The 15,574-nt window shown below is 37.7% G+C and overlaps 1 protein-coding gene across 7 annotated transcripts in view; it reads right to left on the bottom strand.

The window, feature by feature from the left end:
• MYO16 (myosin XVI) overlaps nt 1-15,574 on the bottom strand; it is a 366,678-nt gene that overhangs the window by 258,739 nt on the left and 92,365 nt on the right. For all 7 annotated transcript variants that reach the window (XM_068180129.1, XM_068180127.1, XM_068180124.1 and 4 more), the window contains one exon: nt 10,031-10,294. In XM_068180129.1, the coding sequence (XP_068036230.1) occupies nt 10,031-10,256 (226 nt within the window). In that variant the 5' untranslated portion in view covers nt 10,257-10,294. The remainder of the gene's footprint in view (nt 1-10,030; nt 10,295-15,574) is intronic.

Genomic DNA, 15,574 nt, shown 5'->3' with positions numbered 1-15,574 from the left:
TTAATTTCTATCATAGTGTACTTTATGATTGAAATGAAAGCATTTTAAAGTAAGTAATATTGAAAGATAGATACAGAAAAATTTCCCCTTAGTACTGAAATATTATTGGAAATCAATATGAAGCATAATAATTACTCTGGCTATTAAATCAAAAGCAAATTGCATAGAAAATATTCTATTCTTGTTCTCTTTTTATTTCATAAGAATAGAATGGGATCTTTGGCCATTGCAGCAATATTTTTTTTTAATCGGTGACTTATAACAATAACCAGAGAATGTCAACAGTACCTGCTACTGAGTGGATACCATCTTTCACAGAGAGAATAGGCTTCTGATTGCTGCCAATTTAGAGTCTTGCATCCCACTGTGGATCTCCTTTCAAACTAATAGGAAGAACTGCCAGGTGCCAATTTGTAGGTTGCTAATGGCTTAACAAACCTTTATTGGCATGACAGCGAATTTGTGAGTGATTAGTCCTTGTGTTTCTTCATACTTCATACTTGAATGCTGGAGCATGCTGTGTTGGTTTCAGCTGGGGTAGAGGTAATTTTCTTCACAGTGGCTGGTAGGGGGCCACGTTTTGGATTTGTGCTGAACATAGGGTCAGTAACATAAAGATGTTTTTGTTATTGCTGAGCAGAGCTTGCACAGAGCTAAGGCCTGTTCTGCTCCTTGTACAACCACACTGGGGAGGGAGTTGTTGGTGCATGGGAGGTTGGGAGGAGACACAGCCAGGACAGGTGACCCCGACTGACCAAAGGGTTGTTCCAGACCATAGGACATCGTGCACAGTATGTAAAAAGGGGAGAAGAGGGAGAAAGGGTGTACATTTAGAGCATTGGAATTTGTCTTCACAAGTCACCATTACATGTGATGAGGCCCTGCTCTCCCGGAGATGGCTGAACACCTGCCTGACCATGGGAAGCAATGAATTCATTCTTTGTTTTTCACTGCTTGTGTGTATGGCATTTGCTTTCCCTATTAAACTGTCTCTATCTCAGCTCACAAGTTCTCTTCTACTATTCTGATTCTCTCCCTGATCCTGCTGGTGGGGGAGTGAGTGAGCAGCTGTATGGAGCTTGGCTGCTGGCCATGTGTTGGGTTAAACCACAACACATGCTCAAGTGAAATACTTTTTATTATTAGGTGTAAAGGAAGGTCTTATGGGAAAAAAAAACCCATGAGCATGGAACTATAAATAAGCTTAATAGGTTTAAAATGTAATAAAAAATGAACAGATAGATATGTGTCTATCTGTTCAGATTACACTCTTAAAAAGCTGGATTCTTGTTTAGGAGTAATGGTCTTTGAAATAGTTTTTCTTTAAATTTTAGTTTGCAAAAGCCTTTTGAATAAGTCTGATTAGAAGTCATGAATAATATACATACTGACTTTTCCAGCTGCAGAAAATCTCCATGTCATAGTCCACCAAAATAAATATTTGAGAATTTTGAAAATCTGTTCAGAAGTAATTTTTTTTTTAAAAATAAGGAAAATGTGTGTTTTTACAAAGGTTATCTCTTAAATATTATGTTTTACACTTGTGATTGAAGCAACATTTATGATATCTAGTTAATCAAAAGGGGTTTTTTTTGGATATGTAGGGTAAAGTTCAAGAATGGACTTACCTGCCTAGAAAACAAGCAACTCAGTGCCTACATTTTAGAAATCGGTGATTCAAATAAAAATCTGAAAGTTGAGTTTCTAGAAACTCTGTATATCCATAAGAAAAAGGCATGCTTTTCAACAAATTCTTCAGGGTGAACTTGTAGATACCCTTAAACCACCAAAAGAGAATAACAGAGTTCAAATACATATCTCAGTTTTTATTTATTCAGAGCTTAAGCATGTGAAACAGAACTGCAAATAGCCTAGAATATACTCCTGTTTTCAAAACAGTTAGCAGCCATAATGATAGCATTGAGATTTTTGTACAACATACTGTTCATTCAACTTTCTACAGTTTACTGTAATGTAGGACCAGCCAGATCCAATTTGCCTCTCAGGTCCTTCCCCAGGAGAAAAACATGTCAGGCTGGACACTGCTTGAGATACTTGAGGTGCGTGGACAGAAAGGCACAGAAGGGTCAGTGGGACACACAAAAAATGGCTTTCAAAGCAACCCACAGGCAAAACCTGTGGGCATGCAAAAATGGGTGGCTCACAGCTCCAAGCTCAATTTTTATGGAAAGGAGAACATCATAACTCCACTTGATCAAAAGACAGATAAATTACACTTGGTTTGAATCTCTCTACTGAGGGGGACCCAAAATAGAGGGATGTTTTTTCTTTATTTCCCCACCTGGTACAGGCAGAGGTTAGCTGTTCAAATCAAGGTAATTCTGGGCTTGAGCAGAGACAAAAACTGCAGCTGAAACAAGCCAGGAAAATTTCACAGCTAAGAGAAAAGTAGTCACGGAGCAGAAGCATTCCTGTGGTTAGACAGTCCACATAGAGAACAAAATAATAGATTAAATCTCCACCCTCAAGTCTATTCTTCACTTTTTGACATGTCATACCTTTTTTGGTGAGCCTTACTTTTTCCAGTTAAATAAGTGTTGTATACTAGCAATCATACATATTTTTATCAACAGCAAAACATTTAATATTCAGTTCTCAGGTTCACCAAATTACTAAAAGTGTAAACACATAGACATAAAGCACATATGGAATCCTGTAGGAATTCAGATGTATTCAAATTTCATCTCCCTGTGATTTTATGATTGCTTTTGAAATGGGCTGCTTTAATTACTAAACATCTGTTACTCAATAACTAAAGGCATTATGTTTCCCTGTGTCATAACAAGAAGATGCCCTGTATTGCTGAATTCAGCACACATGGAACCAAAGAAAGTTAACAACCATGCTGAATCTATAGGATTGAAACATTGCCCTAGTTTAAAATGTCTCCTCCTGGGCCTTTGGAAAAGCTTCTTCATCAGTGGGTGGATTGAGATGGTTGATTGATGCTTCATTTTCCTGTACAGAGGACAGAATAATCACCAGCAGCGTGTTGGACAGTCAGCTGCATTAGTGTCACTCAGAGCTACAGACATGATTCCCTCTCCAGAATGCATGAATTTGTCTTGTGAAAGCATTCATTTACAGTATATACTTTTCCTTCTTTCCAAAAGCCCCAGTTCACAAAATTTCTGTGTACTTCATTAATTTCATGTGCTCTGATTAGGCTCTTGACTCCACTATTCAGTGTCTAGTGCTCATGTCTCTTAGGGATTGGACAATAAATATTAAATTGAATAAATTATCATACATGTGTGTTGTGATTTCTTCTACAATAGTTTCCAGCAAATCAACATTTGTAAATAGTTTTAGATTACTGTCTAATATACATTTTTCTCCTCTGATTCAAGAGAAACACTGTAAAATCCAAAATAGCTCTGTGTGAGGAAGTCTCCCTATTATTACATGCACAATGAAATCCATTTGCTTCCCTGGAAAGATAAAAATTAGGCTTTAATTAAGTTTAGAGTGAGAGTAAATAGTAATCTGAAATTAAAATATATTAAATAATGCTAGAACAAGCTGAAACAAAGCACTATAAAATCTGAGAAATCCTTGATTTAAATTTTAAAAAGGACTGAGCATGTTAAAATAATACAGAGTATGTAATACATTTTAGTTCTGTTCTGGATGTTCTTGACCATTCAGAGTTTTAAATTTCTCAAAGTGAAGTTAGATTAAATTGATTTTTTGTGGAGGCTCCCTCTTCACGACGTCACTATGCAAGATCGTATTAACTGGTGTTATTTGTCTCATTTCCTATTAATTCAGGTTTTGACCCAAGGTTTATTTATTTTTTTTTTAATCTGGGAGATTTCTTTTGTCATGAAGGTTACCTATGCATGTTAAACACACTACAACTATTTGTCATTTTATCCTTCTCACAGCTGGAATAACTGCTAAAGGTGAGGTTTCCCAAATGAGAGTGTAAAATCAAGAGTGCATGGAAAACTGGGGAAAATTATTCAGATTACACAACAAAATTCTGATTTGCCAACTGTGTTTATATTTCTGGCCTTTATGCCTTTGTTATAATGCATGTATAAAAAGTGTGTGTGTGTGTGTATATACATATATATATATATATGATATATAAATATTCCATGCATTTAATTTTTCTCATTTATTATTAGTTATTATTATTCATTATGATTTTAGCCCTGCCTCTTCAGAAGGCTGTAGCTGCAACATCCAGTATGCAAAAGAAATGCTAATTAAAGTACCTTTGGGAGGAGAATGGAATGAAAGAGGGTGATATTAAATATTAACCATAAGAAACAAGGCAGGAAGATTTTTAAAGGTGGAAGCAAATAAAAGTGTGTTTGTACCACAGATTATGGTAATCTGTGATGGCACAGAAGATTAATCTGCTCTTTCACACAGAGATTCTTCTCTTTTCCAGTCCTCCAATAACTCCATCTTGAGTTTATTTTAAACTCAAGATGGAGTTATTTTTGCCTAATTTAAGGAAACTCTGCTTAATGATAAGGACCTAAGATTTAATGTTACACCTGTTTTTCACCTCTTTCCTAAATATTAAGCATAATAATGTGTTTTATTAATTTGTATTTCTGTATAACTCTGCTATTACTAAAATTCTCTGTCTTTAGTAAACATTTATTTTTATCTTTCAGTCTCTTCTAGTAGCAAAGATTCTTCTGAACTTCTGGCACACAAAAATGCAATCCTCATCCAGGAGTTTGGTGAATTTTAAAAACCAGGCATTGCCATGCTCAGAGCCTTGCTTTCTCACCATTCATCCCTGAACATGCAATACGTGAAAATCAGAAAAGCTGCCTGAAATCAGTTTGACAAAAGGAGGTATCATCAAGCATCTAAAAAGGGTAGTCTGAAAGTCAGAATCCCAACAGCAGACAGTCTACCTGAGTATGTTCCCATTATTCTTAATTATAAAGGTGTTTGCCCAGAAGGGTCTACATTCTGCACTGTTGCCTGACAGCAGGTTTCACATAATGGAGCCTTGCTCTCACCAGCCTGTCACTACTGCCCACATCCTGCTTCCTGCTTTTTAAAAACAATGCTGGCAATGTTAAAACTGATTGCTGAGGATCAGTAAGTTTGCCCTGAGATGTTTGCCAGACACAATCAGTGCAATCCACTGTTTTACAGAACATCTTGTATGTAACCAACCAAGCTGTTTCTACTGGAAAAAGGACAGTAAAGCATAACCAAGCCTAATGTAATAGAATGCAAAAATAAGAAGTTGGTTAGAAGATTTGAAAACAATGCAAGGGAAAAAAAATTGTTTCTGCTCAGTTTCAGCCTCAGTTTTCTGTTTCAGTTTTCAGATTATTTCTATCTTTTTTCCATGAATAGGAAGGATTATTATAACATCTGTGACACATTCTCCTAATAAAAGTTAATGGTCAACTCATCTGCCACCTTAAATTAAAGATACATTCTTCTTCTAAACAGATTTTGTTTCCCCTCCCCTGAACCCTCTTTATAGCCCAAAGTTGTTCAAATGTAAATTACAGTTCAGCACCAGCCCCACCTGTACCCCCTTTTATGCTCACTTACACACCCTTTTAATTAACATAACTGAAATTTTTTCATGACATTGTACATTATACAGTGCTCATTAAAATAACTAATGGTACTAAACCCTTCCAATATATTGATTATTCCAACCCTTTCAAATATCATGATACCACCAATCTCACAATAATATTACATCTTTCAAACAGCTAGAGATACTGTCATCTGAGGAAGGGACGTGAGATAGTGTTTTCTTTCCTACACTATGAAACTGCTCAGCAGTCAATCAGCTGGGGCTAGGACCCTGTCCCGGGAGACCTGCCTTGGCAGTGAACACTGCAGGAAAAGTAGGATATTGGTATCATCTTCTTTTTAAATCACCTTTACCTGACATACCCTGATGAGAGAAGGGAGAGTAAGGCGGTCCCCAGCCACCATATCCCAGCATTGTATCTCTACAGGCAAAGTTACACCGACAGCTCTGCAGGGTAAGGAAGAAGCTCTGGGAGAACTGACTAAAATAGGGAGTCACTACAAAAGGACAAAGAATCATTGCTAGAGACTCAGCATTATGCTAACACTCCCTCACCGCTGTATGCTACTATTTAGAATCACAATGCTGTCACAGAATCAGCATATTGCTCATCAGAAGGATGAAATGGGCTTTAAATAGGTTTAGGGAATCTGCATTTCCCTTTTGTGATGCTGATTTTCACAGGAGTACCTCTTTTGTCTCCAGACTGAATTTGATGGCTCTCTGCACTTTGTAGCCTGACCTTGCACCACCTGCCAGCCCGGCAGACTTTATGGTACACATCATGACTGCCTTAGGACTGAGAGGTTTTACAACAAAAGATACTTGCTACCTACAAAGATTTCCTGACAATCCTACATCTTGAGTAATTCTGCAGGATGACTGAGAAGGTGGGTTACAAAATATACCGAAACATGATAGAAACTAAAGCCAGTCCTTTAGTTTCCTCCATGTTAGATTTCAGGTACAGCACTGTCACATCCACTTTTAGCTACTGTTTTCATTGTAGCAAGCTTATCTATCAGCTCGCATTCCAAAAATCACATCTTTCAAAGCAGCCACTGTTTCTCAGTGCTGTCAGTGCCAATAACTGCACCTTTGCCTCAGGAGCAATGCATGCCCCGTATTCTCAAGAGGCCCAAATACTAAGGATCCACCTGTCTGCCTTGTATTTGAAGCAGAAACTCAGACTCAGATTGGCTCAGTTTATTTCCTGAGTGTTGGGTTCATTTCCTAATTGCTTGTAGATGAGTCTCAGCTGATGTGCAGGCTCAAGAAATACCGATTATGGTTTTTTTATGTGTACTAGAAAAGATCTGAGTCCACATGGTAATGCCACATGTAGGTGCAAGCATGCCCAGTTCACAGTGGGAAGGAATGGGCTGCAGAAGCCTACTTGGCTACCTCTCCCATTCTGCAGTACATTTATATGACTGATGCCAGCAAGACAAATTTCCTGCTGTCCATTTTTATTAGGGATTTAGTATCTCACAGAAAAAAATTATATAGTATTTAAAGGAAAATTAACAAAAAGGTATTCCCTTGCCAGCAGTAAAGATGTACAAAATCAGTGTCAAAAAAGAGTGCACTCACTTATTCATCAGCTTCTTCTTCTATACATGTCAACACTGAGATTAACAGTTGCAGAATTGCTCAAAATGTTCACTGCTAGTAGTGTGGGTGGATGTGGCCCATCAACAGCACTAAAAACATATTGCTTTAAAACAGAGAAACTACAGGATGCTACAAGGAGACAGAGAAGGAGGATTCCCCTTCAATCTCCCTGGGTCAGATAAAATACTAAAGAACAGTTACAAATAAAATTAATTTAAAAATACAGTTAATAAAAAAGAGCAAAGATACATAATTTCACTAATTTTTAGCTTATTGAGCAATCAAATGAGCATATATTTTATTTATAAATTTGATGCAAAGCCAGTCACTAGTAAAAAATTCTCAAAGCCTGTTCAAAAATTAAGTTTAGAGCAAACTAATGGCCAGCCACTCCTGTTAGCATACAGTTACAGCAATGCATTTTGTGCCCAGTAGCAGCTGATATAGTAATTTTGGAGAAGATTTTTCATGAATAACAAAGACAATGAATTTGTAAGAGTAAAATTCTGACCACACTCAATTGTGAAATGTCTCTGTACCAGCCACATTATAAATTCATCTTTCTATATATGTTAATGATATCTAATTTATCTCATGTACCAAACCAGAACTACAACTCACTACTTCAAAACATGCTGTTCAGTCTATATAATCTATGATACTTCAGAAAAATTGAACCCCTGAACTTCACTTAGACAACTACTTGTATCCCTTTGTTGTGTCCTCTTTCTATACTACATTTTTTTGCATTTCATTCATGTAACTGCAAAACATCTTTCTTAGCTGTCTTTTGCACCTATCCAATGCTGTTGATTGCTGAGCACATTGTAAAATATGATTAAATAAAGAAGAGAAACAGGTTGTAGCAAAAGCCCAACTTCCTCAGCTACACCCCACTACTTCCATGGGATTACTCCAGGCTCTGTCTAGCTGAACCTTATGGACTGAAAGCTCATCACAGTTTTGGGGCATTAGCTGTACTTCCAGACCACTTCTTCCAGTACAGCTTTGCCTGAAAGGAATCTACATTACATGCTCCATAAAACACGACTAAACATAGTAAATGAATGTGATATTTATTACAAAAGCATATGTCTAATTTGAACAGAAAGTCTAATGTAGGTGTATTCACTGAAGAGTCATGGTTGTTATGTTCCACTCAGCAACAATAGCAGGAAAGCAGCTTTCATGTCTGTGAGTTTGAACTTTGTTGTTGTTCTGCTTTGGGGATTTTTAATGATAACAGTTCTTAATATAGCATTTTTCACACCAAAACAAACAGGCTCTGGGAACATTTGGCTAAAAACGCAACAGACAGGCACTTGCAGGTCCCTAAGCTGCCTAAAGACATCACACATTTTCATAGTCCTGGGAAAGAACCACAGGCAACAAATTCAGGACTATGTTATCTGTGGGCTATTTGATCTCCTTGCTTATGGGGACCTGTTTTATCTGTTTCAAGTGCAGGACAACATTCCCAGTTTTCCTCCATTTTACTTTCCTCTGCCTGAGATATCTTCCCTTTCTGCTTACGTTATTCAGTCTCAGCACTTGCTGAACTTTGTATTCTGATTCAGGTGCAATTCAAGTCCAAGTATAGGTAACACTAAACAATTTTGATGCCCTTCAACCACTGCAATAAGCAACCTACATTTCTTCAGTGTGAATGTCAAAAATAGCCTCAAGTATCTGAATTTTACAAAATGTTAAGAGTCATACCTAGTATTCTGCTTGGTTTTTAAAGAAAGCTGGAGCTATGGGAACATGGAGGAAAATCTTGTTTCTAATTCCTGCTAGAAGCAGGAGAGTGGAATGTAAGGTTGAGAATTTTATTTGTTATTTAGTTATAAATGATGCCTTGTGCACTCACTTTAAAAGAAGAACTTTTTGATTAATTTCTTCCAAAGATCTAAATGTGTAGGACTATACCTGAGTGATAAACCATTGTTTATCACTCAGGTATAGAGCAAATGCACAATAAAATGAAGACTCAGGAATGAATAAAAAAGCCATAACTAATCAAACTGATAAAAATTAGATGAAACTTGTCAAGTTCTTTGCAAGATATGTGTCTGTCTCAGAGTTTCCCCTTTTTACACTAATGTGATTACAATGAACTGACATAAACTCTGTTTGCAAAGGAGTTGCCAACAACATTGCATCAGTTATTTTCTTATATCCCTCCCTACCACACAACAGTATGGGGATTTCTGGGGACTTCTAAAAGTTCGGAGATTCTTACTGTAAGGTTTGGTTCAGTTCTGAGGAGTAAATTACAAATTCCTTAGGTGACTATCAGCTGCACCAGAGATGCACACAATGCTAGGAAGCTAAAACCAGAACACTAAAGTGTGGTTACATATTTCAAAAGGACATAAACATAATTTCACAAGCAGAAAGATGACCTTCTATCTGGTGTGCCTATGGGTCAACACAATTTTCTTGCTCTAGAAACGCCAATGTCACTAACAGCAGCATCCCTTACTCCAAATTTTGGCTAAAAATGAGAACACAATTTTCAAAATAACTTGTGTTAAATTCTATGGCTCATGTATATATATAAAAGGCCAGGCATAATCATAGATTCATAGTCCTTACTTGTTTTGAAATATATTAGTTTATATTAATCTCAAAATAAATTCATTAGGTTTCTGAAGGTTTACTCTCCACTCCTTATTCATTTCAGTAAGAAGTTTCAATGCAGAAGTTGTTGCAATACATGCCTGCATATTTCATTGAGACAATCACTTTATGATCAGTATTTTGCATTTACTTAGAGATAGATGAGCAGAACAAGAAAGCTTTTCCACTGAAACTTTTACTATACAAAGGAAAATATCATACAACATTAATAATATGTACCTTCTTTATCATCATGACGTATGATTGCATCCTGTAGCATATCAGCAAGATTAAAACAAACTCGTTGATTCTTTCCATGTTTCAGCTTCTTCCCGTAACCCTCCCGTTTCTGGAAAGCTTTTTCTCGCTCGTAGTATGCCTTTATTTGGTCACAGCGCATGCGCTTGACCAGCCGCTGCCGTTGGCCGAGGGGGAGGGACTCCAGCAAGCACTGCTCAATTTCCATCTCATGGGTCCGAAAAACGTTACATAGCTGGAAACAGCCTGCAAGGAATTAAACACAAGCAAATTTAGATCTTGCTTTCAAATGTGCCATGGAACCTCCACCAATTATTTTGTTGTTCTAACCATGTGCAAGTCCATCATGTAAGCTCCTCTACTCGACTGGGGCTGACTACAGAGAGTCTATGTCATAATCATTTACTTTTTGAAAAAAACACATAACTCATTCCATTAAATCACCGATGCATTTTTTAAAAGCTGGCTCAGTTCATCTGAACAAATGTGAATAGAAAGAAGTCTGAAAGTTCAAATATGAGATGGGCAAAATACCTAAATATTTCAGTACAATTCAAGTGGCTAGTATTTGCTTACAAACAAGAAACTACTATGAAGACTAATGCTAGTTTGATGCCCATGCCTCTTTTTTATTCATTTTCATCTTGCTTTAGGTTGGCAAATTCCTGTATTCAGTGAGAAGAAAAATTATTGTATCATCCACATCCATCAACAATGTGCCCACTATCCCGCACTAAGGCGATTCAATGTGGTGGCTACAGACCACTCCATCACTTCTGATTCTCATGTTCTATTCTATGTATATAAATTTCCTTCATATGGGGGCTAGGGGCTCAAATTTGTAATTTCTAAGGGCTGACAGCAGCCCAGATGAAGGAGGTTTTCTCTCCACAGTTTGAAGTAAGACCTCTTGAAGGAAATGGAGACTCAATTCACCTTGGGTAGTTAGGAAATACCAAAATTAGCCTTACTCTGCAACTCAATAAACAGTTTTTTCTACCTGTTTTGTATAGTTACATCATCAAAGGATCCCTATCTCACTGAGGGCACACCTGAGTACTGCTGACTAAATGAACACTTTTTTTTCTCCTTATGGTTTGACATGTGTTTAATCTATTGAATTCCATTCAAACCCTGCTCTGAAGGCACAATTAACAATCTCCTGACAGAGTTGTGTAAAGCTCATGTCATCACAATACATAAAAGTATCACAAATATTTATTTATTTTCATTAAAAAAGGGACAACAGAGTATTCTTATCTGCATTCTCTACAAAGTGAAAAATAAAGATTTTCTTTTTAAATTACTCACTGATTTTGGATGTCCCATTCAAGAATGTTGTGTTCTTTTTTTAACATGTTTTGTTTGCTTTAAAGGCATAGTATTCTATAAACTATTATGTATCACAATTCCATAATAAAATATAAAATGATAGTCTTAGGTCTGCATGCCAATCATTTTATAAATTATATGTATAATGTCATATATTTATTTGGTAAATTATTTGTTATATTATTTCATAAATTACAGATAATACAAATATTATATATTGTATTAAATATTGTATGTATTCACAATAAATTACAACCCGTGGTCTCAAACCAGACTTCAAGAAACTGAGGAGCCCACATTTATCCAAAAAGTGCCTAGAATGTGTCATTGGGAAACTCTATGACAGAAGCAGACACAGAATACAGTTCTACAGGTCAAGTTAAGTCAATTACTTTTAACATAGGCTGCCCTCTCTCTATAATTTCTGTTCCTTTCTTAGCATGCCCTTCTAGTTAGAAGAAAATGAGTTGTCAAACTAAAAACTGAATAGGAGTATTGGTTTGCATTAAGGCAGAACACAAACTCTTTCTTCTTGCATGTCAAAGCCAACAACTCCTGCTGCATAAAACAAAATTTTCCACTTGACCTTAAATTATATGTTTCATTTCATAGCAAAAATTATATGTTTCATTTCTTTTATTTCCTTGTTGGAAGACACAACAAAATGAAAGGGTAACTCTGTAACACTGCAAAAGATGTAACTTTATTCTTGGCTTCAATCCCAGTGCTCAGAGCATTCAATCCCATAGAAGAGTGACACTCAGACCATCCGGATCAGTCTGAGGTAATTTGCAAGTGACATCTTCTTTTTCTCATGATAGGACTGCAGAATAAGCAAACTTCAAATCTTTGCTATTAGAATTGTTCTGCTGTGTATAAAATATTTCAGCAGCCAAACCTTTAGCCTATACAGGCCTTTTGGCTTGTAACACCCTAAGTTTACACCCTAACACTTCTAAATGTGGCTATAATGCCTGCCAGCAAGGCTCATAGCCACAGAGGGAAAACGAGCTCACTGTGTTAAACCATGTTTGCCTGCAGCTGGGAGCCCACCCATGCTCTGCTCATTCCTTCTCCTTCATGAAGGGAAGAAGGAGCAGCCATGCACTTGAGCTCCAACAGGCTGCAGCTGAACTTGCTGTTTACATTTTGAAAACTCACCTGAGGCTGAGAATTGTGACTACTGTCTTAGTCATAGCTGTAAGTCTGCACTGTCTGCTAACCAAAGACTTTAATGGTATCTTTGCTTTTCCTCACCTTAGCTCATGGGCAGTCTCTGTTCTTAGGAGGAACCAGTAGTGTTTGCTGCCATATCACAAACAAGACTGATGTAAGCTGTAGGACATCTTTGCCATCACACTGTTCTCCTCTTCCAAGGCAAGAAAGCAAACAAATCAGCTCAGTGTCTTGGTCAAACACAGCACAGCAAAGATGCTCTAACAGGCAGATTCCAGTTTCAGGAAAGATGTTCCTGGCTTAGTGTCCTCTGCCTCTCCACTGGAATGACTTTCAGCTTGTATGAGTCTTTGACTATTGGCCCTATGTGGAAAAGTGCTTGACTACCACAGCTGGCCTCACACAGCAGTTCCCAGTGTGTGACCAGAGACAAAGCAGTTCAGGCCAATTGAGAAAAGGACTCTTAATCCATTTGGTCACTGGTCTCAGCTGAGAATTAATGAATTAAAGTTGAAATTTCTTTTCTCAGCACATCTGGAACCTGATACACCCCAGATGAGATCAGTATCTGACTGTGGGTGTAACAGCTGCAGGTCAGCAACCTCATTAGATTAAGCCTAGATTAAGAAACAGCATAAATGCAGACAAGGCAAACTCCCTGAATCAGTCTTTCAGGCACTCATCTCTAAGGAATGCACCAATGAGTCTCAGGTTTAGAACCAGGCAGAAGCCTGCTCTGTGGTCCTACTAAGCAGAGGAACTGGCAATGGCACAAGAGACAGAGCTTCTTTCACACCTCAAGAGAGGTCACCTCAAACACAGCATGATTATAGACATGCTTCTGGAGGAAATTCTGTGGATGGCTTAATACACACAAAGCATGGGGTAATTCACTAACACTGGATCAGATAACTTTGTCTTGTCTACCAGTCTTGAAAACCTCTGTTAACAGATTCTACAAGTTGTCTGGGTAAACTGTTTAAGTGCTGCACTGACTTCTATCAAAAATGCCTTGAGTTCTTTTGGTGGCCATTATCCCTTGTTACTACTGTCACTATTGAGAAGACTTCAGCTTTGTCATTTCTGCCAGTTGTCCTGCTTGCCTCCCATTGCTCTCATTCTATTGCCTCAGTGTCCATCTTAGACTGGTGGGATCAAGACCACGTATTTCTAGGTGTAGCTTCAGTAGCCACAAGTAGCAGCAGACAAAAAGTTCCCTCTATCTGCTGGCCAAACTCCTCTGAACATAACTCCCTGTGTGGTTTGCCTGATTTATCATCGGCACGTATGGCTGGCTTCCATTCAGCTCTGTGTCCATTGTAACCCCTGCACACTCTTCAGCAGGATTGCAGCTCAAATCAGTCAGTTCCCAGCCTGTACCAAGGTATAGGGTTAGTCTGCCTCAGGCATGAAAATATGCACTTCCTCTCTTGAACTGCTCAAAGTTTCTATCAACCCAATCCCCAAGATTAAGCCCTCCCATTTGAAGTATGCCAACTACTCCATCCTAAGTGAGCACTGCCAACAGCAGCAACAGCTTCAGCTGTAAAGAAATGCCCCAGGAAAAAATAGCTACTAAAATCCACAACTTTATTAGGCAGATGTAAACAGTTACTGCTTAGTGAATGACAACTCAACCACAGTTAGACTCCAAAGCAAAGCTATAAACCTCCTAAAAAGGTAACATGTGCAGCGGGTAACATGTCCATCCTTTCCTTCCCCATATATGGGAAAACTGGCACAAACTGCCACACTGATTTGGTATAAGACCACTGTATGACCCCCATTCAACAGCAGAAGATAGATGGAAAACATGATCCCAAACAGCTGGTTTTGAGCATGTTAGTCAGGAGGCAGTATGTTAAAGATTTTTGGATAGGGAAAAAGGTTACCTTCTGAATATATTTTCTTAAAAGTTTCTATCTCATGACATAAAGTATCAGATTTGAAGATTATTTCATGCAGTTCTTGCCTCAGTGCCTGACAAATTACACTAATGTGCAGGAACTTGATAAGGCCACTGTGATGGTCATGGTAGACTGCACTGGAGAACACCTTGGCAGTGTCACCCACAAAAAAGCTGGCAAGGTTTACTGGGTCATTATTTATTTAATGGGATGTTCTGGACAAAAATGACTACATTAAACATGACTGTCAGTATGCATATAGTTTTAAGGTCTGCATCTTCTGTATAAGCACACAATGTAGAAACCTCCAGAGAAAACTGAAATATCAAAACCAGAGAAACTTTTACCATATTACATTGATTACTAATTAGTACAGGACCACCATCATTACCACTGTAACCAACAGAAAAAAGAAAAAGAAAAAATAAAAAATATTTCAATGATGTTTGCTAGCAAAAAGCTGCTTCATTGACTGGGTCTGCCATGCACCACAAGAAAGAGAAGAATCGCTGCTTTAAAACAACAGCTTCATAAAATTGTAGCAATTTACTCTCAATTGGAGAGTATGACATCCACATCACAAGACAAATTACAGTTTTGATTCTGCCTGTATAAACAAGAGATTTCTGAGTGAAGAGGAATGGTTTGCTTTGAATTGTCACTGGTCCTCACTGTGAAGATGAGAGAAGGAATATTTTGTGACATTATAAGCACCAGCTCCTGAACAAAACGAAGAGCAAAGGAAGGGTGATGGGACATAAATAGAGAGGAAGAATGTGATTGTTACAGAAATATTCCTCCATCTTCTGAAGGTGATTTGAGGTCAAGTAACTTTACAGTATGTAGGAACATTTTTGCCATACCTCTTTTCAGAAACCATATTGATACAGCTTTCCCTTGTACTGCTTCTTATGGCTTTATGTCTATTAACTTTAGTCACTTTGTCTGGCATTTAAATTGGGAGACTATTCACCCTAAAAATTGCACCTCAGACAGTAATTTACATTACATGGGGGTGATTATGTCCCTGAATAATCTGGGTGACAGGTCAGGAGGGATTTCCAGAAAGTAAAGCTGAATGCCTACATACATGTACACACAGGCTCACCTC

This window comes from Anomalospiza imberbis, chromosome 2 (genome assembly GCF_031753505.1).
Source record: "Anomalospiza imberbis isolate Cuckoo-Finch-1a 21T00152 chromosome 2, ASM3175350v1, whole genome shotgun sequence".
In the NCBI taxonomy this organism is placed as follows: domain Eukaryota; kingdom Metazoa; phylum Chordata; class Aves; order Passeriformes; family Viduidae; genus Anomalospiza; species Anomalospiza imberbis.
The sequence above is the reverse complement of the archived record's forward strand: the minus strand, read 5'-3'. Positions and strand labels throughout refer to the sequence as shown.